The 25328-nt window shown below is 35.2% G+C and overlaps 2 protein-coding genes across 3 annotated transcripts; one reads left to right on the forward strand and one right to left on the reverse strand.

Moving 5' to 3' along the window:
• Positions 1 to 14861: 14861 nt before the first annotated feature.
• Positions 14862 to 19067, forward strand: LOC144557641 (ARM repeat superfamily protein). 2 transcript variants are annotated; one of them, XM_078306240.1, is made up of 8 exons: positions 14864 to 16008; positions 16407 to 16488; positions 16864 to 16960; positions 17278 to 17341; positions 17721 to 17777; positions 17875 to 17912; positions 18611 to 18692; positions 18778 to 19067. In XM_078306240.1, exons 1-8 carry the CDS (start codon positions 14953 to 14955, stop codon positions 18865 to 18867), a joined length of 1566 nt encoding a protein of 521 aa, XP_078162366.1. In that variant the 5' UTR covers positions 14864 to 14952; the 3' UTR covers positions 18868 to 19067. The 2 variants fall into 2 exon arrangements, 1 of the variants encoding a protein (XP_078162366.1); XR_013512727.1 differs by lacking the exon at positions 17278 to 17341 and having other exon boundaries at positions 14862 to 16008.
• A 258-nt stretch (positions 19068 to 19325) lies between these two features.
• On the reverse strand, positions 19326 to 24043 carry LOC144557640 (putative disease resistance RPP13-like protein 1). The gene is made up of 2 exons (XM_078306239.1): positions 20259 to 24043; positions 19326 to 19755 (listed from the first exon to the last, which is right to left on the reverse strand). The coding sequence occupies exon 1, from the start codon at positions 23547 to 23549 to the stop codon at positions 20286 to 20288; it is 3264 nt and encodes a 1087-aa protein (XP_078162365.1). The 5' UTR covers positions 23550 to 24043; the 3' UTR covers positions 19326 to 19755; positions 20259 to 20285.
• Between the last annotated feature and the right edge of the window lie 1285 nt (positions 24044 to 25328).

Below are 25328 nucleotides of genomic sequence, written 5' to 3' on the forward strand. Positions count from 1 at the left end.
AAAGGATTACAAAACACATTCACTTACAACTACAAGATCAGTAGCCGAAATATTAATCTGAACAATAATGGTAGTAATGAAATTCAATTTTCGAGGATCAGATTATATGTTTGCCATTTTGTTTTCTTTGATATATTTTTTGATTAAATATTTTATTAATTAATGTTAGCTAAATGCAGTCTATTTATAGTGGTGAATGGAAATTGCACATTAATATTTGATATCTATTTATGTAACATTTATATCGATTGGGTCCCGTGGTGCAGTCACATAGGTATTCTGACTTCTGAGGCAAAAAAGGGGTTTTCTCAGGGTTTTGGTTTTGTAGTCATATGATGGTTTCTTTCTTTTCTACATATGCAGTGGTTAATTTTAGGATGATGTAAACCATTTTTTACATAGCAATATATCCCGGGCCATACAGCCTTTTTTTCCAAAAAAAAAAACCAACAACAAATTGAAACAAAGTAAATGTAATTGAGATCAGACACAGCATGCAATCGGTACAATGCGGTGAATTTTTTTTTTATAAACCATAATTAGAAAAACAATTCTTATAAAACCAGCATGATTATTTTTTCAAGGGCTCAAAAACCCGGTATTTGAAAAAATTTCTCAAGGGCTGAGTTACATCTGAGCTCATCCGGTTTATTAAAAGTTCACTAAGCGATAGGCATGGTGAGGAAAAACCACTGTTATTAAAACCGGACCGGACCGGACGGATAGACCAGAATAAACCGGACCCGGAACCAAATCCGGTTTGGTTCGAATAAAGGACCGCATATGCATATAGACCGGAAGAAAATAAAAAAATCGGACAGTTTTCACAAAAATCAGTGAACCGGTTTGAGTTGGTTCCTTTGCTTTTAAAATTTTAAAGTTTGAACATTGCGTGAACTCCCAGGGCCATTTATTGCTTTTACCTTTCCAATAAAAAAGCAAAAAGCAACTAACATGGGTTAATCTGTGAATAACTCTATGTTGTCTTTTGTGTTGCTACAGGATCTTTCAAACAATTATGTGTTCTATAGTCGTCGTGACATTATTTTATAAAAAATAAAATTCAAACTGCACAAAATTTTTTTAATATGGATCGTTGACGAATTTTTGTATAAAAATAAATGAAGAATTTTTACAATGTTAATTTTTTAATTCTAAAATAAAGGTCTAAAACTGTAAAATCTCTTTGATATTTTTTTATATAATATTAGAAATAAGCTCAATCGATATTAAGCTTCACAAAAATATATTTCTTATATTTTGATACCATTAAATTTAGAGTTGGTTTTCACTTTCCTGTTTAGTGTTTTTTTAAATCTTCAATTATTAATAATAATAAAAATCAAGATGTTGTATATGAGAATGTATCTTACTAAATTAATTGGACAGATTTAGGTTCTATAAAGAAAAATTAAGGAGAAAAAATGTTAAAAGATACAAATTTGATTATTGAATGTCAATTTATTCAGCTTTAAAATTGAATTTTTAGTCATTTAGCTTTATTGGTGATTTTTTTATTCATTAGACAAATTAAACTTTTATTTGATGTATTAGTTTAAAATATACATTTTTATATCATTGCACTTAGCTAAATTTATCAAGAGACAATACTTTCATTTTATTTGGATAATAACATGTCTATTTATTAATATATTTAATATTATTAAAAAATCAGCAATTAAACCGGTTGAACCACTGATCCGACCAGTGAACCATTGAACCGAAACTTTAGCGGTTCGATGTCCGGTCCAGTTCTGATAACATTGGGAAAAACAATTCAGTATGACTTGAAAGTTTCACCAAAACCGGGTCTATGAAATAATTTCTCAAAGTCTAGGTTACACCTCACCAGGTCTATGAAGAGTTCACCAATCGACAAGCTTTAATTGAACTGTGGGTCTGTGGGAGCATTTCTATGGAGCTTGTATTTTAATCTGGATGTATCAAAATTTTACTTCAAGATCCGAACGCACCACTTTAATATTTGTGCGGATCAAGTGCACACGAATCTTGAATCGGCTCAGACGACAAAGGAGCCCATCAGACTCACACAGTACTCTACTCTTTTCCTTGCATTTTAACCCCAAAAAAAAAGAAATTACCTTTTGCTATGGTAAACAAAGTGAGTAACTAAAGGTTATTTTTTAAAGATCGACTAACAGTCTCTCTGTTTCAATCTTCTAAATGTTTTTTCTAACTAACTGATGCATAAAGTACGACGGAGGCTACTAACTATCTGAGAGAACTACTAACTACTTGGGATACCACTTATATTTGAAAACATTTACAACTGGCGCACGCATGCATGGATACTTATGCGCGCAAGTATTATCATATCTCCATTTTTATATTATGCACCATATCTTCATTCTCATGTTATGTGCGTAGATGTCCTGATACGTCAACGGTTATAATTGAAATATGAAATTTTGGATTTAATATCAACCCTCCAATCAAATAATCTGTCTTTTTTTTATTAAATACATTTTTTTTACGTGTAGAAATCTAAATTCAGTTAGAAACATACTCACCATACATACTGTCACACGATATGTTACAGTTAAAATTAAATAGATGACAAAATTGGAGAAAAAAACAATTTATTCATTTTCTTATTTCTCCTCTCCAGCTATCTCACATTCATTATTTCCTTATTTAAGAATCATGATAGATGATCAATTTATTTTTAATAATATCAAATACTGACATCTTTTTAAAATATTTTATCGTCATTTGATATCTTCAAATTTAACACATTACTCAATTTAAGCTATAGTTAATCTTTTTACAATTTTACTTTAATTTGATAAGATAAAATATTCTTTTATATTAGTATGTTTAGGTTCGTTCTTAGCTAGTTTGAGTTGTTAATTATATAAAGAACATATATTGATTTTAGTAACATTAACTATAATTAGTGCCACAAAATGGAGCAACCAATCTATAAATACGAATTCACTTCACTAAATATTTTTTGTCCTTTTGTCTTTTGCCTATGAGATGTATTTATTTCTACGAGTCATTTGTTTTTTTTTCTTTTTTTATCAAATATTTTTACTCGCATCAAAGTTTGAAATTCAAATTGTTAATAAACTCTTGATCAATGAAATATTCCCATTGCAACGCACATGTATGATACTAGTAAATTATGAATAACTAAAAATTTAAATTTATATAATTATGAAATTTATAAACTAAATAAGAAAAAATCAAAATAAAAAATAATATAAAATGAAACTAACAGTATGAATATAATCTAACATGGTATCAGAGCAGGTTATTTTAAATAATAACTCACGCTAATACCATATCAGTTCTCATTCATATTGCTCGTTTTCATAATTGACAACATCATGTGCTCTAATATAGAACTAGGCTGCTTTCTCCAAAATAGATGTGGGACTAAGAGTTAATTAAATTGAGCCGGTTTCTTTGCACTCACAAAACTGACCATATATTAACTACAAGCATGCACCAGTTCAAGCAATAGTATTTTAGATTTTTGATAAACATTGCGGCTCCTCTAATGATGTTAAGATCTGTCTATCGCAATAGTATTTTAGGTTCTTTGCATTCACTAAATATTTATATGATATTAGGAAAAAATCAAATGACAACATAAACTTATTAAAATTTATGAAACCCACCCTACAACACTGCCATCACCCACACAATTTCCAACTTCCTCAAGCTATATATCATAATGTCAAATATTTCAAAAATATTTCTCAAAAAAATATTCACATGAAATATTTAGACGACATATTCAAACTAATTTTTTTTATACGTATGTTAACTACGTTAGCTAAATTTGTTTTGAAAAAAAAAAATTTACACGACATATTCTCCTAAACCCTATCTGGATAATTTATAATTTATAGGAACGAAACAGATTTCGGAAGTGAGTATATTATATATCGACCGGATCTGTTTTGAAAAGGCACGCGCGGCATGTAGGCCTCAACCTATTTTCATAATAATATATTTATATGATATATTATTATGATTGAGATGAGTAAACTCATATAATATATTTATATGATATTAGAAAAAATTAAATGACAACATAAACTTATTAAAATTTATCAAACTCACCCTACAACACTACCATCACCCACACAATTTCCAACTTCCTCAAGCTATATATCATGATGTTAAATATTTCAAAAATATTTCTCAAAAAAATATTCACATGAAAAATTTAGACAACATATTCACACTATTTTTTTTTTATACGATGTTAACTATGTTAGCTAAATTTATTTTGAAAAAAAAAATATTTAGACAACATATGGCACAAAATGTAACAACAACTAATAAAACAAACATTCAATTAAAATAATTACTCAACAAGCTTCAATCCACAACTATTTATAATGTATCATAGTAATAACAATAACATGCATTATTTATTTCACACTTTGAATTATACATTAACAATTGTAACCATCTGATTACAATAGGGACAATTAGACCGTAATAAAAGTGCAGCCTCAATACATAGTGGATGATAATAATGACAACAAGGAAGAGTTTTAATCTTCATTCCTATGGAGAACTCCTCCAAACATATGGCACATATCGGATCTGGTAATTCATCAAGTTGATGCGGAAGTGGTGGATATGTCACCACGGGCAAACTCATAATAGCTTCAGGCTCGAGGCTTCAGACAAGAGGCATCACTGGTGGTGAAGCAAGCTCGAATTCTGGATTAGCCTGTTCCGATCCAGAAAGTCTAGTTCTTCACTTTCTCAAACAATAACATAATAATATTAATAATATAATAATGACAACTCCCAACAAAATCCCACCTGTCATCAGAATATAATGTGACGTAGTCCCATGACCATGCAATGGATCATACGCATTTAGGAAATCGTGTTCTGACGTACTCCCGTTCTTAACAGCTTCGGTGGACAAGCGTGATCCTATAATATTAGAGAAAATAAATAAATTAATAATCTCCTCTTTTCAATATTCAATGAAGTGTCTGGATATAATATTCAGAATAGAATTGAAGTAATATGAAGATAATTATTTTCAGACAATTAGAAAATTTTATGATTTGAGCTAAATAAGCATTAATTTATATGTGGGAGATATGTGGTTCGATTTATATGGAATCGGGTTGGAGTCTGGGAGATATGTGGTTCGATTTAAGATGGAATCGGGTTACTTTGTTGGCCTGAGCAATGGCGACCCTTTTAATTTTTTTTTCTGTTTTCCGGGTCGGCCTGGGCCATGGCGTCCTTTTTTTTGCTTTGTTTTTTTCTTTTTTTTTTCAATGGGTTTGAGTATACCAAGGCATCCCACAGGAACGCTATGACGGCCTACTGCCTATTTGATATCTCGTAATCCTATCTACTTTCCGACTCATATTTTGTACCAAAACTTGTGTTTAGAACTGTTAAATCGGTCGTATTCCATTAAATATCTATAGAATATGGTACTGCTGCACTTTTATTCTTATCTTGCAGGAAACGAGCGAAAATGAGAAGAAAATCTGTTTTCTGAACATTCTGTCCGGGTGGGACAACATTCTGTCCGGGTCGGACAACATTCTGCTGAAATTTCAGCGTCTGAACTAAAACAGTCATAACTTTTGACTCGTAACTCCGTTTTCAGCGTTCTTCGACTTTTCGGAAAGCTTGCGAGAAGATCTACAATCTGAGCAAAAGAGAAGCATTTTAGGAAATCATGTCCGACCCGTACAACATCCTGTCCCACCCGGACAAAATCCTGTCCGACCCGGACAAGATCCTGTCCGGGTCGTATCAGACAGATCCAGAAACAGATCCAGAATCTGGAAACAATCTCTAATGAAGGAAGGTCGGCCAGAAAAGCTAATAGACGAAAATCCTTGCACCTGGGAGGGTATTCTGGAGGAGAGGAACATTTTCTAGGGTTTGGGAGCGAGGGCTTGGCTTGGAGAACAAGTAGAGAGGCGAAAAATGAGAGTTTTGCGACGGATCTTCTTCGTTCCTCGAGTTTTGCCATGAGCCACCTTATCATTATCTTTACTTGTTTTATTTGCTTTCTTTTCTTTTAGTTTCTAGGGTTAAGATACAATCGAATGTTTTGTTTTGCATAATAGTTATTTGATTCTTGTGTTGAAATTTGTGTTTACTTGATTGTGTTTGATTTTAATTGCTTAGCAGAAATTGTTTGATTATTATTGGTTTGCCAATAGATGAATGACCACGTCTGTAACGCATTACAACCCTTATAATCTCTCGACCAAACTAAGTACATGAGGTAGGATTAGTGACCCGAAAGGTGAAACCAAGTAGTAGCCGAAAGGTGAACATTTCCTCTTATCGACGGATAAGAGGTTACCTTTAGTATACCAAACAAGCAACTAGGTAATTCGGACCAATATACGACGGTTGAGGTCTAGAACCCGACGAGGGCAGATATTGAAATTCCATACCAAGTTAATGAACCAAAATACGACGGTTGAGGTTTAGGAACATTAGGTCTGGTCAGTAAAATCCTACACAAAGGAACAACACAAAGAAACTGTATCTGGTGCATTAACTCGAAGTCAGTACGGGTCGGACAGGAAGCTGTACGACCCGTATCAGGGACTGAGAGGCAGAACTTAGATGAGTCTGAAACCCTGGAAACGCTTTTTTATTCTTATTAAACAAAACCCCAAAAATATTTATTGTTTTGAATATTATTATTTATCTTTTTTAAACACCAAAATCACATTTGCAACTTCTAGAGTTTATTTACTTTAAGTAAAATCCAGTTAAGTTTCAACCGTCCCTGTGGATCGATACCTGATAATACTACGCGATTAGGATTGTACACTTGCAATCTGAGTCGAAAGTGTAATCAAGGTTAAAAGGTACAGCTTGTTGTACTGAAACTTTGTGCATACTTTTGTGTGAACACTATTCATTTTTCAAATTTTCACGATACATTTCTTATTTTTAATATTTTTTATAATCTTGCTTATGTATAAAAATTTCGGGCGGTACATCATGTATAGAATTTTGAATTGACTTTCTTCAAAATAAAGAAAAAAGTTTTAAATAAAGTGAGGTAGACAGGTAGTACCAGTAACAATTACGGAAGAATGCATGAGCAGGGATAGTGTGGCAATGGCCAGAGTTAGAAGTATATATTTTGAAGCCATTCTCTGATTCTCTCTCTCTTTCTCTCTTGTATAAAATATGAAAGATTGGTGGTTATCCAATGAAGATAAGTCTGTGTATTTATAGGCCTAAATGGACACGCTTTCAATTAATTTATTTATTACTGTAGTTATTGCTTGCATCGTTTATTTTTGTCTTTTTAAAATTATATGCAGAAACCTATGTTGCGTTGATACGAGTACGGGTATCGTGTTGGATACGACACAGCTACGACGATATGGCAATTCTCAAAAATAGAGGATACAATACGGCTATTATATATTTAATATTTTAATTATTTTAATTATATTATTAATTCTGTTTGTCCAAAGTGCTGCATGATTGACAAATTCGGGCTTGAGTTGAGAGGGTTCATGCACCTTTCTCATGGAAACTATGTCCGAACGGTATAGCCAAGGCTCTTGTTGAAGGACCTCGTACATTTCTCTTGGGCTCACAAAATCAATCAAGTATGTGTTTCTAGCAATTGGAGAAATTATTGTTCCTGGACAAACATCCCAGCGAGTCATCATTGTGCCAATAAAATTATCGTCGAAAACCGTTCGATCGGTTAGAACCCGAGCCAAGCATGACAGGGACCAATCCCTATATGATGTTATTTGCTGTGGAATAGAAATGCGGTGACTTGCAGAAGATGAATTAGGAGCAAGGGAGGCGAAAAGTGCAGAAATTTCATCACTGGTATTCATCATGATTATAAGGAGCTTACTGTGAGTAATAGTCGGATGAGGGCCTAGAAGAGAGATGTTATTTGGAGTGGATGAGAAATTGTTCACCTTGCTGTGGGTTTTATAGCGAGGTCCTTTAAGTTGAGTGGGATATGGCTGTGCCCGTGATTTTTTGCGACTATATCTAGTAGCTGTGTGTTCATTCGGGTTGTGAGCGAGGAATATGCGATCCGTTTCATCCCTAGCCGCAGTCCCACCTGTTGTAAGGTAAGTGGTACTTGGAGAGATTTCTTGGGTAAAGATCATCTGCTATTATGTTTTAGGGTTCCTTAATTATATATAGCTATATAGAATAGAATAAAAGAGACCTGATGTAACACTACCTAGCTTGTAATCTCCTTCGTGAAATGAAACTGCCTACGTGCACTTCAAACAAAAAAAAGAAAAAAAAGAGAGTGATGGACGTCTTTGAAATCACAACAGATTTACTTCCGAAATTTTTATTAAAACCCATAAAATATATTAAATTTAAAAATCTACAATCTATTAGATAGAATTTCAAAATCAGTTCAAGCCGCAAAATATTTTTATGGAAATTCAGCCTAAAATCGCATTTTTTTTCAGTTTTGGAATTCTCAAACCGAAAAAAATGCAGTTTTGGATTTTGGAATTCCAAAATTGCAAATTTTTTTGCGGTTTTAAGTTTTTTTTAATTAAAAACAAATTTTATACCAATATCTTATATATGAATTTTGCTTCACAAAATTTATCAAAGATCTCGATTTGTAAAGAAATTGAAAATTTACAATAAGGTTATATCTCAATATTATAATTGAGATGAGTAAACTCATATAATATATTTATATGATATTAGAGAAAATCAAATGACAACATAAACATATCAAAATTTATCAAACCCACCCTACAACATTGCCATCACCCACACAATTTCCAACTTTCTCAAGCTATATATCATGATGTCAAATATTTCAAAAATATTTCTCAAAAAAATATTCACATGAAATATTCAGACGACATATTCACACAATTTTTTTTATATGTATGTTAACTACGTAAGCTAAATTTGTTTTGAAAAAAAATATTTAGACGACATATTCTCCTAAAATTTATGATTTAATTCGAAAGTTGATATAGATATTTTCTACAGGGCAGTGCCAGCTGTAGCTCTTCATGGCAAGACTGATAAAAATAAATTATATTATGGAGAACCGCATGGTTGCAGAAATTAGGACCAAAATTCAACTGATTAACATCAAATAAAATGGTTATGTTGTATAATTGCAACAAATTTATGTTCAATGATAAATTTCAATTTCCGATCAATTTCAATTTTTTGGTAAATGTATTTGAATTTTCTAGATAGATTAAATATTTATGGTTTCTAGGATCATGTTGGAATGTACAATTCATGCACTTGATGCGTATGTCATAGTTAATATTATATATGTTCTAGAATATCTAAAATGCATCATGTAGCTTATAAATAGATGAGTTATCATTTGTAATATGTATGAGAGTTAGAAAATACCAATATAGTATGAAAATTTATGTTACTCTTCTTCTCCTTACTATTTTTCGCTTCCACTAAATATAAAAAATAAAACAAATTAATATAAGGCCATGAATAGGCCAAAAAAAAGAGATAGAAGAGGGAGGGAGAGAGAAACAAAGAGATCGGAAAAGGGGGAGGTGTGAGATATGCGCAATAAATGTGCGAGAGACCCAAACAAATCGAGTAAGTGATAGAGTGGGAATGGAGAGGAGAGGAGAGGAGAGGAGAGAAGAGGAGAGAGGAGAGAAGAGAGACGGTCTTTCTGTTTTATTTTTTCAATTTTTTTATTAATACATATATAAAACATTTCCGTAAGTCAATTTATTTATTAATTTTCATATCTCTATTTTACAAAATGTAACAACAACTAATAAAACAAACATTTAATTAAAATATTACTCAACAAGCTTCAATTCACAACTATTTATAATATATCATAGTAATAACAATAACATGCATTGTTTATTTCACACTTCAAATTATACATTAACAATTGTAACCGTCTGACTACAATAGGACAATTAGACCGTAATAAAAGTGCAACCTCAATACATATTGGATGATAATAATGACCACAAGGAAGAGTTTTAATCTCCATTCCTATGGAGAACTCCTCCAAACATATGGCACATATTGGATCTGGTACTTCATAAAGTCGATGCGAAAGTGGTGGATATGTCACCACGGGCAAACTCATAATAGCTTCAGGCTCGAAGCTTCGGACAAGAGGCAACACTGGTGGTGAAGCAAGCTTGAGTTATGGATTAGCCTGTTCCGGTCTAGAAAGTTTGGTTATTCGCTTTCTCAAACAATAACATAATAATATTAATAATATAATACTGACAACGCCCAACAAAATCCCACCTGTAATAAGAATATATTGTGACCTACTCTCATGACCATCCAATGGATCATAAACATTTCTAAACTTGAGTTTTGATGTAGTGTTCTTAATTGTATGGTATACTTCGGTGGACAAGCGTGATCCTAGAATATTTGAGAAAATAAATAAATTAATTATCTTCTCTTTTCAATATCCAATGAAGTATCTTGATATAATATTCAGAACAAAATTGAAGTATAAAAATGCCTATGCATTGCAATGTATGGTAGCCTTACTCTCTCTCTCTCTCTCTATATATATATATATATATATATAGTTAGGCTGGGGTGCTATGGATAGCATAATGGCCTCTATGCTACGGCTCAATATTCGAGTTTTCAAAATCCAAACGGTCGATCCGAACCGTTCATCTTATTCTCCATATTAATATCTGCTTGGAGACCAAATTTTACATTTTTCTGAATTTTTTTACTATTTATTAAGTATTTTACAAAATTATTGATCCAACGGTGGCTGCACAAAACAGTAAAACCGTTGGATTAGCGATTTTCAAAGTGGCTTAATAAATAGTAAAACAATTCAGAAAATTATAAAATTTGGTCTCCAAACAGATATTAATATGGAGAATAAGATGAACGGTTCGGATCGACCGTTTGGATTTTGAAAATTCGAATATTGAGCCGTAGCATAGAGGCCACTATGCTATCCATAGCACCCCAGCCTAACTCATATATGACACCTAAATTGTTTCCAACATGATCACCCTTAGATGGAAGCTTGAGTAAAAATTTGGGGACAACTAACTATCAATTTGTACCATGCTCATTCATCAAATTAATAATGATTTGGCATGTGTGTGACTGCTATAAAAAATAAAATTTTCAAATAACTTATCTAAATATGTGGTAAATAGTCAACATGTCAACACGACATTGCCTCATGTCATCAGTAATAATGGAATTTAATCAACCCCAACCTTTTATATTTTTTTTTTATGTAAAAGTAATTATTAATATATTTCTAAAGAACTCATATTTTCTTCGAACTCTATTTATTTTTAGATATATATATTTTATTGCTTCTTCTTAAATTCTTAAATTCTTAATTCATATTTTTTATACTCATTTTAGATTCATTTTGCATGACTTCTAAGTAACATGTACTACAATTATTGTGGAAAAGTAAATGAATTTTGTGTTAAGACCCAATATCTTATATATGAATTTTGCTTCACAAAATTTATCAAAGATCTCAATTTGTACAAATAAATTGAAAATTTATAATAAAGATTATATCTCAACATTATAATTGAGATGAGTAAACTCATATAATATATTTATATGATATTAGAGAAAAATCAAATGACAACATAAACTTTTTAAAATTTATCGAACTCACCCTACAACACTGCCATCACCCACACAATTTCCAACTTCCTCAAGCTATATATACTATCATCATGCAAAATATTTCAAAAATATTTCTCAAAAAAATATTCACATGGAATATTTAGACGACATATTCACACTAATTTTTTTTATATGTATGTTAACTATGTTGGCTAAATTTGTTTCGATTAAATAAATATTTAGACGACATATTCTCCGAAACACTATCCGGATAATTTATAAGTTATAGGAACGAAACAGATTTCGGAAATGAGTACATTATATATCGACCGGATCTGTTTTGAAAAGGTACGCGCAACATGTAGGCCTCAACCTATTTTCAGAGCCTGGGACTTGTCCTAGAGGTGAAAACAAATATGGATTATCCGATTCGAATTCACTTTGAATACGGTTACCATCTGTATTCGCTTAATTATATATCTGGATTATCCGATTTGGAGAAAACGATTTGCTAGGGTTTGTACAATTTTTTCAAGAGTGCATAGAAATTAACTTACATTTAAAATTTATCAGATCGGCAAAGAACATGAAATGAATTAAAATGATTAATCAGTTGGATCTTCTGGCTGACGGGTCAAATTTTTGCATACAATTTTGTTTTTAAAGTTTGTGTTGTATATATATATAGCTCTAAATATTGTTTAGTTGTTCAGTATATTAATATCCGCAGGTTATATAGAGAACAAACTTTTCTGACAACGTGACAATAATTAAAATACTACAACGGAAAGTAAAATTATGAATACTTTTCTCGATATATAGTTTAAACAAGTAGAATATCAAATTTAATTAGAGTACGTAATAAATATATAATCTACGTATAATACTTACGTAAAAGAACGAGCAAAATGATATAAGGCCAGCAACTTATAATTAATTGATATGGATTAGTATATTTTAAATGGTAAAATATACATCGGACCGGAGATGCGACAAGAATTAAAAAATTGGACGTCCAAGCATTTCTTCTGCTTCTTCTTTTTTCTTCTGCTTCTTTTTTTTATTTGATTGATAACCCGTCGACAATTTAGTAATAGTTTTCTTTGTACGTATATCACAGCTGAGAAAGCACTGAATTTAAACTAAATTAGAAACTGAATCGATTGAACCAGACAGCCACCCATAAGCTGAAAAGACACTGAATCATACCAGACTGAGAATTAAATGAACCAGTTTAGGACAGTCACATCTAAAGAGAAAGAGAGAAAAAAAGTAGAATAAGATGCAAAAAACAACATAAAACAACACATAAACATCAAATTAAAAACGGAAGGTATATCTACTGTATACAGACGAAAGACTACTCGTCCTTACATCACCGAAAAGGAAAAAGCATCAACAACTAATACGTTACTTCAGTTCGATACTCAATACGATGGGATGAACTCAACGAGAGGGACTTGTTGAGAATATGAGTACCAGAGAGCAATCACACAACACAGAAAGAAAGAAAATTGAGAAATAATTAAAATCAGAACACACAGATTTTACATGGGAAACCCTCTAGGGGAAGAAAACCCACGGCCGCCCGTCAAACAAAATCCAATATTTCTCAAAGTCAGTTACAACAAATTATAGAGAGATTTAATGCATATATAAAATACAAAACCCACTGAAAGGGCGTAAAAACAGACTAATATAGACCGCACATCTTAATGGGTAACTTGACTAATCTGGACCGTCGGTCAAAGAATTTTTATACAATTGACTTCTCTGAAAATAAAATTCTCTGGGTAACCTCAGACACCGCTCACAGGGGACTGCCGCCCCCCTGCCACTCCCCCCCCTCCCCCCCCCCCCCCACATACTCATAGAATCACGCCCACATACATAACAGGACTTTGTTTTTTTCCTTTTTGTTTTGCCTTTGTTCACCTTGCTTATCGCACCGCATAAGCACTGCTTTATTCACCGCTTTCAGCACTATTCTATGGTCCACTTGAAGACCTCTCATGACTCGTGTCTAAGCATTTCTTTTCTTTGGAGGCTGTTTAATTATAAGCACCCGTCACATCAATCGGTCCCGCAATAAATAATATTCATATATGAAGAGGAGTTTAAATTTTTCAAATTTTTTGAACTTTATCATATATACCTCCACATTTTAGTTTTCTAACAACAAAATTTGTAAACTCATCGACAAATAAAACCGTAATTAGATGATATACATATAGCGTACATTTTTCGTGATGAAGGTAGTCTTGTACTCTTTGTGACTATTACTAGGTTCATCGTCTCACAGCTTAGAATAATTGAAAAAGCACCGGGACTCTCCTCTTAAATTTCTCTGTTGGAGATGCTTGTCGGAAGATTTTCTAGATAGCAGACACAACCCTTGATTTGACATTCACGTTGTGCCATCATTGACGACAGAGCAGTACCGATCGAGAGGGTCGGTACGTACATTACAACATGAATGTCAGTTCCAAGATTGTGTCTGCTATCAGAAAGAAAAAAACTTAATTAATTTCTGATGAATTAAGAAATTCAAAAGGAGAGGTGAGGAGGAAGGGGGCGATTGATCGAGCTTGAGAATGAGATATGGGAGCTTGATCAGGAAGAAAGCCGGGGACGATATATATATAGGTGAAGAGGTAAATATATATGCCTTCATAATATGAGGGGCTTTATTAGTTCTTATGTTTTTCCCCTTCAATCCCTTGAGGTTGCGTGGGTGCAGCGCTGGCAACGATATCTAGAGACTAGAAGACTATGCATAGATACGGTAATGAAGGGCAGCCGTATCTAATATCTAATATCTAATAGAACCTAGTAGGCCTACGGGCCATGTAAGAACCAAAAAAAAAAAAAAAATAGAACCTAGTAGCTAGGAGCCTAGAAAAGAGATCATTGATACTTAATTTGTACTCCTTAATTAATTAGTCCTTAATTGCATATAATAAAGTAAGTATAGTGTTAATGACAGACTCGATCAATTTCAATTTGCAAAATTTTAATAGTAACTCAAATTTTGTGGTTGGATCCGGACCGTCCGAAACGAGAACGGAGCGAGCACATATCCTCTGAGGTAACAGAATATTTATGTTTATATCCGGACCGTTCGATCAGAATCCGGTAAATTCGGCCAGCAGTAGAAATGTATAATGCAGGGGGGGATTTTTAATATTCGTGCAGTTTCTAATCGAACGGTTCTGATCAAAACAGAAATATTATGTTACCTTAGGTGATATGAATTTGCAGGGAGCACTGGAGCAGCACACTATTTTTCTTTCTAGGGTTTATCCTCAGTGATCACCTCCGCTACCACCAGTCCACCACTTTCCCTCTCTCTCCATGGACAACCACCATTCAAAACGCAAGCGCGAAGACCAGTACGACGAAGCTACCACTCACAATGGCGTCGATCTCTCCCTCCTCGAATCCCTCGAGCAATCGTCTTCTGCTTCTGCCGAGCCTCTCGACCTCCGCGCCGCCAAAAAGCTCGTCATCTCCTTCGAGCGCCGCCTCCGCGAGAATCTCGAGGCGCGCATGAAGCATCCCGACCTTCCCGACCGCTTTGCCGACTCCGAGGTTGCTTTACACGAAGAACTCGACCGCCTCCGCACCCTCGCTGGCGCGCCGGAGCTTTACCCCGATCTGATCTCTCTTAATCTCTTCCCTCCTCTTGTCGGCTTACTGTCGCACGAAAACTCAGACATCGCTACTGACACGGTATCGCTCCTATCGGATCTCACTGACGCTGATGAGGACTTAGATGACCTGGCTCCTGCTATCGCCTTAGCTGATTGTTTAGTAGAGAACAACACTCTGGAATTGTTAGTGCAAAACCTGACGAGATTGTCAGAATCTGATACAGACGAGGCCAATGCGGTGCATAGCACCCTAGCAGTGATAGAAAATCTGATTGAGGTCAAGCCGGCCGTGGCCGAAATGGTGTGTGAGAGAACAAAGCTCCTTCGGTGGCTTCTCAGTCGAATTAAGACCCGTGAGTTTGATGCAAACAAACAGTATGCGTCTGAAATCCTTGCAATTCTCCTCCAGAACAGTGTTTCCAACCAAAAGCGGTTCGGCCAGATCAATGGAGTGGATGGAATATTGCAAGCGGTGTCATTTTACAAGTCACGGGACCCGAAGAGCTCTGACGAGGAGGAGATGTTGGAGAATTTGTTTGATTGTTTGTGTTGTTTGTTGATGCCGGTGGAGAACAAAGAGAAGTTTATGAAGTCAGAGGGAGTGGAGCTGATGATTATTATAATGAAGCAGAAAAAAACAGCATACGGGTCGGCAATACGGGCATTGGATTTTGCCATGACCAAGTACCCGCCTGCTTGCGAACGTTTTGTGGATGTGCTTGGGTTGAAGACAGTTTTCTCAGCCTTCATGGGTAAGGCAAGTGTTCTCTAATTATCTTTCAGAGTGTACTACTTTTCATGTATTGTAGAATTTTGTAGAACATTGTCCTTTATTGAAAATTTGAGATAAGCTCCTATTGGGATTAAATATGGTTGTGATATGCTGCTGCAAGTAAATAAGCAATTACTCTAGACATTTGTAGTAATGTATGGTATAATGTAATCTAGATATTTTCTCTTCTAACATAAATTTTGAAAGGTTTCTGAGGCACATATGGTCAGAACCCACATGTTATTCATTCATTTGCAGGGATTGCTTTATTTGTAATGTATATGTTCAGAAGGCAATTGTTATTTTTTAAATATTTGAACATAATCTAGATAGTGCTTTCTTTTTATTTATTTTTTTAATTCTTTGATAATGTATATGTACAGCTACCAATTGGTAAGAAAAACAAGGAGAGTTATCAGGAGGAGCTAGAGGAGCGATTGATTTCGCTTATTGCCTCATTATTTGGTAAGAAGGCAAGTGTTCTTTTGATTCAATTTCATAACACAATATACTTTTCTTTTCTTTTTAATTCTTGGTGATATGCTGTTGCATTGGGTGAAGATTATCTTTTGACTGTACTGATCTGTATGGGCAAGCACTGTGGTTACAATGGTACTGAGGAAACAAAGATAGTTTAATTTCTGCCTAGGGAGATTTTAATATTGATTTTTGGCAAAGAAATTAATCATTGAAAGCAAAACAGTACTGAAAAACTTTGAATTCTCTTCATGTGATTTGTGGTGTAACTTTCCTAGAATACTTAAGTGAGACGTTTTAGACTTTTTAAGTTTAATTATCTGAAGAAATAAGCTCTGAAAATTTCTGTGGTTTTGAATGCAGGTGGTGTGACAAGAGGTTCAAGAAGGGACAGGTTGCTAAGTAAATTCGTTGAAAATGAATGTGAAAAGATAGACCGCTTGATGGAATTCTACATAAGGTAATAAATACTGAATTTAACTTTGCAACGCTTTTATTTATTTTATTTTTTTGCAAAAGAAGCATGTGTTTTATTAGTTATCCGGAAATTAGTATACCGATTAACCGACACATTTACCGCTCATAATAGCATGGTTGCTGACTGGTTTGGTCCTTGAAGGCTAGCTTCCGTGTTTTCTGTTTATATTTTCCTAAGCAGTTACAATTTTGACCTAACTCAAATATCAGTATGTAGACAAACCAAAAGATCAGTCTGACAGCCCTGTGCAGTGCTAGCTGGTACACCAAGTTTTACATGACCTGAACTATTATGTGCAGATATTCAGATAGAGTAAAGGCTGAGACAGAACGGTTCAACAAGCTGGAATTAGATGATCTAGAGGTCTTCTCTCTCCCATTCTTTCAATAAGCCCCTTCTATATTTTCTACTTTCTTGTTTCAATAATTCCTGCATACATTGTAAACATTCTGGTGATCTCTGTGAATTATGACCAATATAGCCTGCTACTGCCTGTTGGCCTTTGATTCCTTCAAACTGCAATGGCTTGAGACTACGAGTCATTTGATCCTATGTCAAACTTGTGAAAAGATAAAAGATACATTTTGGGAAAGAACAGTTTTGAGGTCTAGAGAGGGATGTGTGTCTTTGTGTGTGTGTTGGCGGGGTGTATGTTTGGTAATAAGACAACATTTCTTATTTTGTGAGGTTAGAATGATATCATAATGGAAAAATTTTTTTTCTTCTTTTTTCTTGTTGATAGATGGATGAAGATGAGCGGTACATCAGAAAACTTGAAGCTGGCCTATATACACTCCAAGTAAACCCTTAACCCTGGTAGATATATAAGTACTCTTTTCTACCTTTTCCTTTGTTGCTTTGTTTCTGATCTGAGAACCCTTGTTTTTTTTTTTCAGTTGATTGCGGTTATCCTCGGTCATATATGGACTTCTGAGTAAGCAGTTTTTTTTCCCTTTTTAGAATTATGTATTCTTTTTTTTTTTTTTTTTGAGAAATAAAATTTTTTTTGAGAAAAGAATTATGTATTCTAAACCAAAAATAGGGAAATTTAGTTTATTTTAAATTGAGGAAGGGAAGGGAAAGGGAAGAAAGGGGTATGTTAACCTTGTCCTCAAGTTATAATTACAGGAGGTGAATAAAAGAGAATGGAGAGAATCACTTTATATATCTTTTCAATATTTATTGCCTTCCAATTTGGAGGGTAACAGACCTAATACTCTCCTCATGTCTCCCCTTTCCTTCCCTTTCCTCCGGAACTCGGGATCAGACCTTAATTGGAAGAAATCCAAAGTTTGGTTTCACATGGCAAATTGAAACTAAGAAAGAGTGGAGGATATTTCATGCACATATCTCTTGGTCTTGAAATGATACCAAAAACATCCCCCTCTTTTGTGTTGGTTATGTACAGATGAACTGGGAGAAGTGGAGGTATTGTGGGCATCTTTTGAGAAAATAAGTGGTTGTTTTGGCTTCTAATTGCATGATATATTTGCTAAGCTGGGATTTCTGATGTTTTGAGATGTTGCAGGGTTACATGAGAAATTTCCTCAAAATAGCAGTGAAAGAAAAAAAAAACTGATAAATAGCAATATACTTGACAGTCTTGCTTTGTCTACTGTTTTACAATTGTAGTCATCCAAAAATAAGAGCAAGAATAGAATTACTTCTAAAACAGAACAAATTGTCGAAGGAAGATGTGAAGGATATTCTGCAGGTATTTGAAATGTTATTTTACACCCCTTATTTTAATATCTAAGTTGGTCAATCTTGCATTGATATTTGATTGGTGGTAAATGTAGGAGTACCATGATAATATAGGAGATTCAGATGGACCCGAAGAAAAGGAACGATCTCAAGCACAAATTCAGAAGTTCATTTCTGCTTTATAATACCTTTTTCTGGGTCAATTTTCCAGAATTTGTTGCAGCTTGTAGTTCGTTTCTGTATTTAAGAACAACGTAGCATAACATGTTTTATCCAAATTTGATGTTAGTGTGGTGTGAGAGTTTCTGATTACTGTTACCATAAATTGTGCAATACAGAGATTTACCAAATCATGAAAATCTTATTTTTAGGTCAAAATAAGAAAGTTTTGAGAGACTACTAACGAAAAATCCTTGAGGAAGTACATGCGAAACTGAAATATTTAATAATTTTCTAGAGAAAAGAAGTTTAAAAAGAGAGGATATTTACAATGAGTGTGAAGTTCCAAAGTTACAGTGTCTTTCCATAACATGTTTTTTACAACAAACAAACAAACAAGATAACCCAAAGCCAAGCTGAAATAAAAGTCAGTCCATTGGATGGATTAAAGATGCATCTGATGAACCAAAAACAAAACAACCTGAGCAAACCAAAGGTGGAACCGTGATTTTTGCAAAGCTATTACAACTATCTTCAAAAATTCAAATCTTATGTACACAAACCACAAAACCACACAACACAAGAATCCCAACCAAATCTGATAAAAAAAAAAAAACTCTCTTTGACCAATCTTTTCTTGAATCTCAAGGCTATGCATATCATTGACAATTACATAAAATCTTTGTTTCACAGAGCTAAGTATGACATATCTAAGTATTGGTGTACAAGGGTCCAAACAAAGGACCAAAATGAAATGTCCAACAAACAAAAAATGCCAATTCCAAACACCGAGAAGAAAGATTACCATAACCAAACTTCCGAAAAACCAACTGTTGTATGAACACCTTGAAGAGAAGAACAGTGATCCTTGTTGTATCTATATCCCCAAAGCGACAGTATTTCTGGCATGTCAACTACAATAGAAGTAAAAATAATGTATGGTTTGAATTAAACCCTCAGCATTAAATTTGTTCAACTTCTGAAGCAAATAACAAACTTCCTGTTCTACAAGATACAGGTACTTACTGGCAACTATGTTACCTGTACAGTAACATTTACATTTTTTTTATTTTCTCAATTATTTGCATCTTCTGACTTGGTGATCAGCTATCAATCACATATCCCAGGGTGAAATTAACTAATTTATAATTACTTATTAAAAATCAGGCTCAAGCTAAAATCATGCTAAGCTGACTTTTAGCATCACCATTAAAGATAAAATGGCTTTGGCTCAGCTAATAATTGTTTGCAAGATTGCTAAAATATGCTAGGAATTGCGGTATTGTGAGCTAAATGCTGATAAATAACATAAATTTTGCACCCCTCCTTGAAAAATCTAATTTCAATAAAGAAAATTAAGTTCAAAACCCTCGTAAAAGAAACACACACACACAAAAGAAAAGAAAAAAATCCATACCGGCACATATCAAATCTCCCAAACAAATCACTCATCAGAACCAACATTGGTCTCATAAATGCGCCGGTTCTTGCTGTACCAAAGATATGCCTTCCCATCACAGGTTGTGGCACGAAACTCCGGTATCTGTTGCACAGCTTGCCAGTTCTTGCCCCCGTCCATGCAACTCTTCAGCAGTGGCAAGCTACAAGTCAGCTCGAACCGTTTCAGATTATGTGTCGCCTTGGGTCCCGCATAATGCTGCTTCATCAAATTTGAAAGCCACCTCGGAAACTCAATGCTCCAGAAGATAATCAGCTCCTCGAAATAGAAAGTCTCGGTTGATGGTGGGTACACTAGGCTGAGCCTTTGCAATGCTGCGAGATTGTTCACATGCTTCAGCTTCTGGCAGTCATCGACAGTTAGGGATTTTAAGGAGCCAAGATCAGAGAGGCGGAGCAGCCCCTTGTTGTCTTTGATCACTAGCTCGTTTGTTAGGTGAGGGAAATTTCTGATCTCAGTGAGGCTGTGTGCTGATTCTATGTGGAGGGAGCGGAGGGAGGTTGCGGCAGTGCCGAGGCCTTTAGGAAGGGATTTGAGTTTGGGACAGTTTATGATTTCTAGTGACCTTAGGTTTGGGAAGATTTCGGGGGTAGTTTCAGTAGACCCAAATGTCCATTCTTCCAAGCTGGCCATTTGCTTTATGCTTAGAGACTCAAGCTTTTCGAAGGCAGGTAAAGTTGTTGATGATGATGTGTCGGTGCTTAGAAACTCAGGTCCAATGGTTTTAACGGAGTCGGCACCAGAAATACGTAGCAATTTTAGCTGCGGTAGAAGCCCAAGAGGAGGGATCTGTGTGCATGAGGGGCAAACAAACAGGTCCAGGTAAACCAGGTTCGGGAGGGAGGCGGGTAAGTTTGAGGTCATAAGCCATGTCGGGAATTCTTGCTCCGGGTAGTGCTTTAAAACGAGTTTTTCAACACTTGGTGATGGGGACAGCTCTCTCCAGTCCCTAACGGGTTTCTTAACGGGTTCATCATTTCGCACCAGAACAGAGTTCTCTCCTTCCTGTCCCCCTTCTGCTTTATTCTCTTCTTCTTCTACTGGTACCGGCTCATGCGGTCGCCAACATAGGTAAACATCCCTTAGGGAAGCCTTGTTTTTTAGAGGGAATGAACCTGACTTAATCTCTTTAACCCTCTCAAGGTTCTCCATGTGGAGATACCTCAGCTCTGACAAGGAATGTAGCTCATCCAATGTGCACCCTTCAGTTTTGTCCGTTGCATCCCCCAGTACAAACCCGTCAAAATGGTTTAGTTTTGTCAAGTTTCTAATCCCCTTGGGTACATCTGTGATAGCTGTCCCTTTGAGACATAAGCATCGTAGCTCGTACAAAAGGTTGATGGTTTTAGGAAGCTTATGCAAGGATTGGCAATCTCTCAGGCTGAGTGTTTGTAGGTTTATCAAGTAACCAATCAAAGTCGACAAGTCTGTAATTTTTGTTCTATCAAGGTTAAGATACCTTAGGTGCATCAAATTGGCAATTGAAGGAGGAAGTGCCTCGATTCCCGTGTTACTAAGATCAAGTATGCGTAGGGAAATGGCTGTTTGGAGAAGCATCTCATCAATCAATCTCACATTGGGGCTATTTATGAGAAAAATTGTTCTTAGACACCTTTGCTGCTTCATCGAAATCGGGTCATCAAGGCTATTTTTCTCCACATTACTCAAAGCCAACCTCTTAGGCTTCAACAAAGTCACAATCAGCCTCTGGCCTCCTTCAAGAAATACACTCTCATCAGTGATCAAGAACCGCGCGAGTGTGCGTAACACACCATGCGGTATCAAACAATAATGGCAATTATGGGGACTGATTTGCAACATGTTCCTCCCGATGAGCTCTTGGTAGCACTCCTCTGCATAATCTTCAATTGATATCGTATCCCCATTCGGAATTGTCACTAACCCCTCGGCAATCCAATGGCGTATTAGGTGAAAGCGGTTTATAGGATAATCCTCTGGGTACAGAGAGCAATAGAGAAAACATTGCTTCAAATAAGCCGGTAAATCTTCATAACTCACATAAAGTGCCGCCGGGATCTCTTCGGGAAGCTGATATAGAGACGACCAAGAGTCCCTTTCTAGAACCTTCTCCCACTCGGCCTCGCTCCTCTCCTTTGTCCTCAGCATACCACCAACAGCCTTAATTGCAATTGGCAAACCTTCGCACTTCTCCACGATTTTAACACCAACTTCTTTTAGCAACCCAATTTCATCCTCATCAAAATATCCAAATATTTCAGTACACAACAACTCGAAACCATCAATGGCATCCATTCTCTCCACTTGATGTATGGTTGCATTCATCTCCTTTGTAACATTCACATCTCGTGAAATTATAAGCACACGACCCCTCGCCACCCCATCCCCTAATGGAACTTTGAGCAAAGTTTCCCATATACCCGGCTTGTACACATCATCCAACACTACTAGAAACCTCTTGGTAAGGGAAGAGCCGAGAGAAGTCACTAGCTCTTCTTTGGTAGCAGACTCATCGCCAGGATCTCCTCCGGCACCCTTAATTATCTCTTTCAACAAATCTATCTCAGATAGGTTTTTCGCACTAACCCAAATCCTGATGGGGAAATTTTCTTGTATTATCTCATCATTATAAACCATTTTGGCAAGGGTAGTTTTGCCAATTGCAGCCATACCAACAACCCCAAAAAGCTCAACCTTCTTCTTTGAACCCTTGAGTATTGATTGCACAAGCCCATTTGCGGCTTTCTCAATTTGCCTCCCCACTGGTAAATCCCCCAAATCCAAACTAAAATCCTCAAAATTCACAGGAGTACCTTTGGAAGGTGAAACCGAACCAAGCAAGTCGGCAGCAATTGCCGACAAGGAAGCCTCCTCAAGCTCTTTGAGCCTATTGTTGATCTCTCTAATCTTATACACAATCTCATGCCGGTATTTTGCACATTTAAAGCATGATAAGATTTTGAAAGAACATTTTTGAGACGGGGCCGGGTGATCTTCTAGCAAAATTTTGCCTCCTTCGATCACACAGATGTCAATCAGATCATCTATGTCATAAACCGCATCTTTCAGCTCGGAGATCCACAAGTCAATTTGCGGGTGCTTGAGTTGATTTCTCTCTCCAATTATGCCAATTTCATATATTCTCAGCATGGTTTTGAGTAGCTTTTGTGCATCTTCTCTAACACCAAGCATTAGACAAGCATCACTGTTCACAAATTCTTCAAAAGAGGCTGTTAGTCGCCTCAGAAAGGCTTCCAAGACTATGGCCATGGTTTTGTTGGATCAAAGGAGCTTTTTCAGTTACAAATGATTACTCTATTAGACAACAATAGAGCAAAAAAGGGAATTTGGGTACATGCCATCATGGATCGTTAAAAGAAGGAAACAGAGAATAGCAGAGTATCTTTTGAAATGGGTAATGATTCGCTTTAATGGAAAATTGGAGCAAGAAATCGCCTTTCTCCTTTTCAAAGATTTGTTTCTAGAAGGAGAACGATTCTAACTTTGAATTTGGCTAAAGAAAAGTTGGTGGGTCTCTTTCGCGGCTATTGATTGGAAACGAGAAACCAAAAGAGCTTTATGAAGAATTGAGGAATGTCTTTTAATGGCGATGAGAGAAAGGAAGAAGAGAGAGAGAAAGGTAACAATTTTTGTTATTGGTTTTTCATTTGTTAAGAGAGGGAAGAGAGACGAAGCATCGAAAGCATGATCAGCATTCAGCCATTGTTGTCTCTGTTCTTGACTTTTACTGATTCCTTGACACTGATCGACACCGACAGCTAATTCCATCCAGAAAAAACGCGAATTTTCCTTTTTGGAAACTTTACACTATTGCCACGCACAAGTTCAAAATTCGTAAAGGTACATGAAATTTTTCATATTTATGAGGAAAGACTGAGGAATTGTTAGCTAAAAGAATTGTCTAAGTCGTCAGTTAGGGGTGGCAAAAAAGTTCGTACCTCGTGGCTCTATCGTGACTCGTATGCTTACAGGTTGTTTGTTACTGGATTGAGCTCGTGGCTCTATCGTGACTCGTATGCTTACAGGTTGTTTGTTACTGGATTGAGCTGTTAATAAGCCAGCTCGCCACTAACTCAATCCAGAATTAACGAGTTCAAGCTGGGGCCTAGCTTACTCGCCAGCTCGCGAGCTAGCTTGGTTAGGCATCAATTTGTGAATTTTTATGAATTTGTGTGCATTTTATACTGTCTATAGCTCGGTCCATCTTGATTCAACTCGATCTAGAAAGTTTGTAGAATTTATTTTCTTCTTAAAACAAGATTCAGCCAAACTCAGTGAGCCAACTCGTCAATTGGTGAGCTAGTTGGGGCTGGCTTGTCACGATTTAGATTTTAGCTCGGATGCCCTAGGTTCACCTCGCTCAGTTGTAGCTCAGTCCAGAATTAACAAGCTGAGCTAGGACTTAGCTCGGATCGAGCTAGCTCATTGCACTGTTGTCACTCACAAGTTCACAATTGATAACGGTACCTGAAATTTTTCATATTTATAAGGAAAGACTGAGGAATTGTTAGCTAAAAGAATTTTCTAAGTCATCACCAAACAAAATTATATTAAATTATGAGAAAGACGCTTAATTAATAATTAATAGAAGTAAATAAGTATATTATATTAGATGAAAAACATAATGATTGTATAAGAAAGATAAAATTGAAAGGAATATGGAGGCACAGATAATGAATTTTTGCATGAAATTTTTGCATGTAATAGCATATATAACTACATACAACAAAAATAAAATGCTTTTATTTATAATGATAGAAGCGTCATTTAAATAAATTTGTTATATTTTACACAATAAGAAGACAAACCTATAAACTAGCAATGGTGATTACATCAACAAAAAATAGAAAAGAAAACAATAAAATAATTACAATTATAAAAAAAATCACTACATTTAATTATGGTGTTATAAGTTATAACATGTCTATAGACATACTATTTTTTTTTTCTTTGAAGACTTGTAACTATTATAATTTTTATAAACTATTCTAAATGTTGATGTCGTCTATACGATGCCTTTTTATTTTT

The sequence above is a fragment of the Carex rostrata genome, chromosome 7 (genome assembly GCF_964058835.1).
Source record: "Carex rostrata chromosome 7, lpCarRost1.2, whole genome shotgun sequence".
In the NCBI taxonomy this organism is placed as follows: Eukaryota; Viridiplantae; Streptophyta; class Magnoliopsida; order Poales; family Cyperaceae; genus Carex; species Carex rostrata.

Excerpts from the sequence above, each read along its gene's own strand:
- LOC144557640 (XM_078306239.1), bottom strand. The coding sequence starts at position 23,549 with ATGGCCATAGTCTTGGAAGCCTTTCTGAGGCGACTAACAGCCTCTTTT.
- LOC144557641 (XM_078306240.1), top strand. The coding sequence starts at position 14,953 with ATGGACAACCACCATTCAAAACGCAAGCGCGAAGACCAGTACGACGAA. Across the intron at positions 16,489-16,863 it reads GCTTATTGCCTCATTATTTG|GTGGTGTGACAAGAGGTTCA; the intron begins GTAAGAAGGCAA and ends TTTTGAATGCAG. Across the intron at positions 18,693-18,777 it reads ATGTGAAGGATATTCTGCAG|GAGTACCATGATAATATAGG; the intron begins GTATTTGAAATG and ends TGGTAAATGTAG.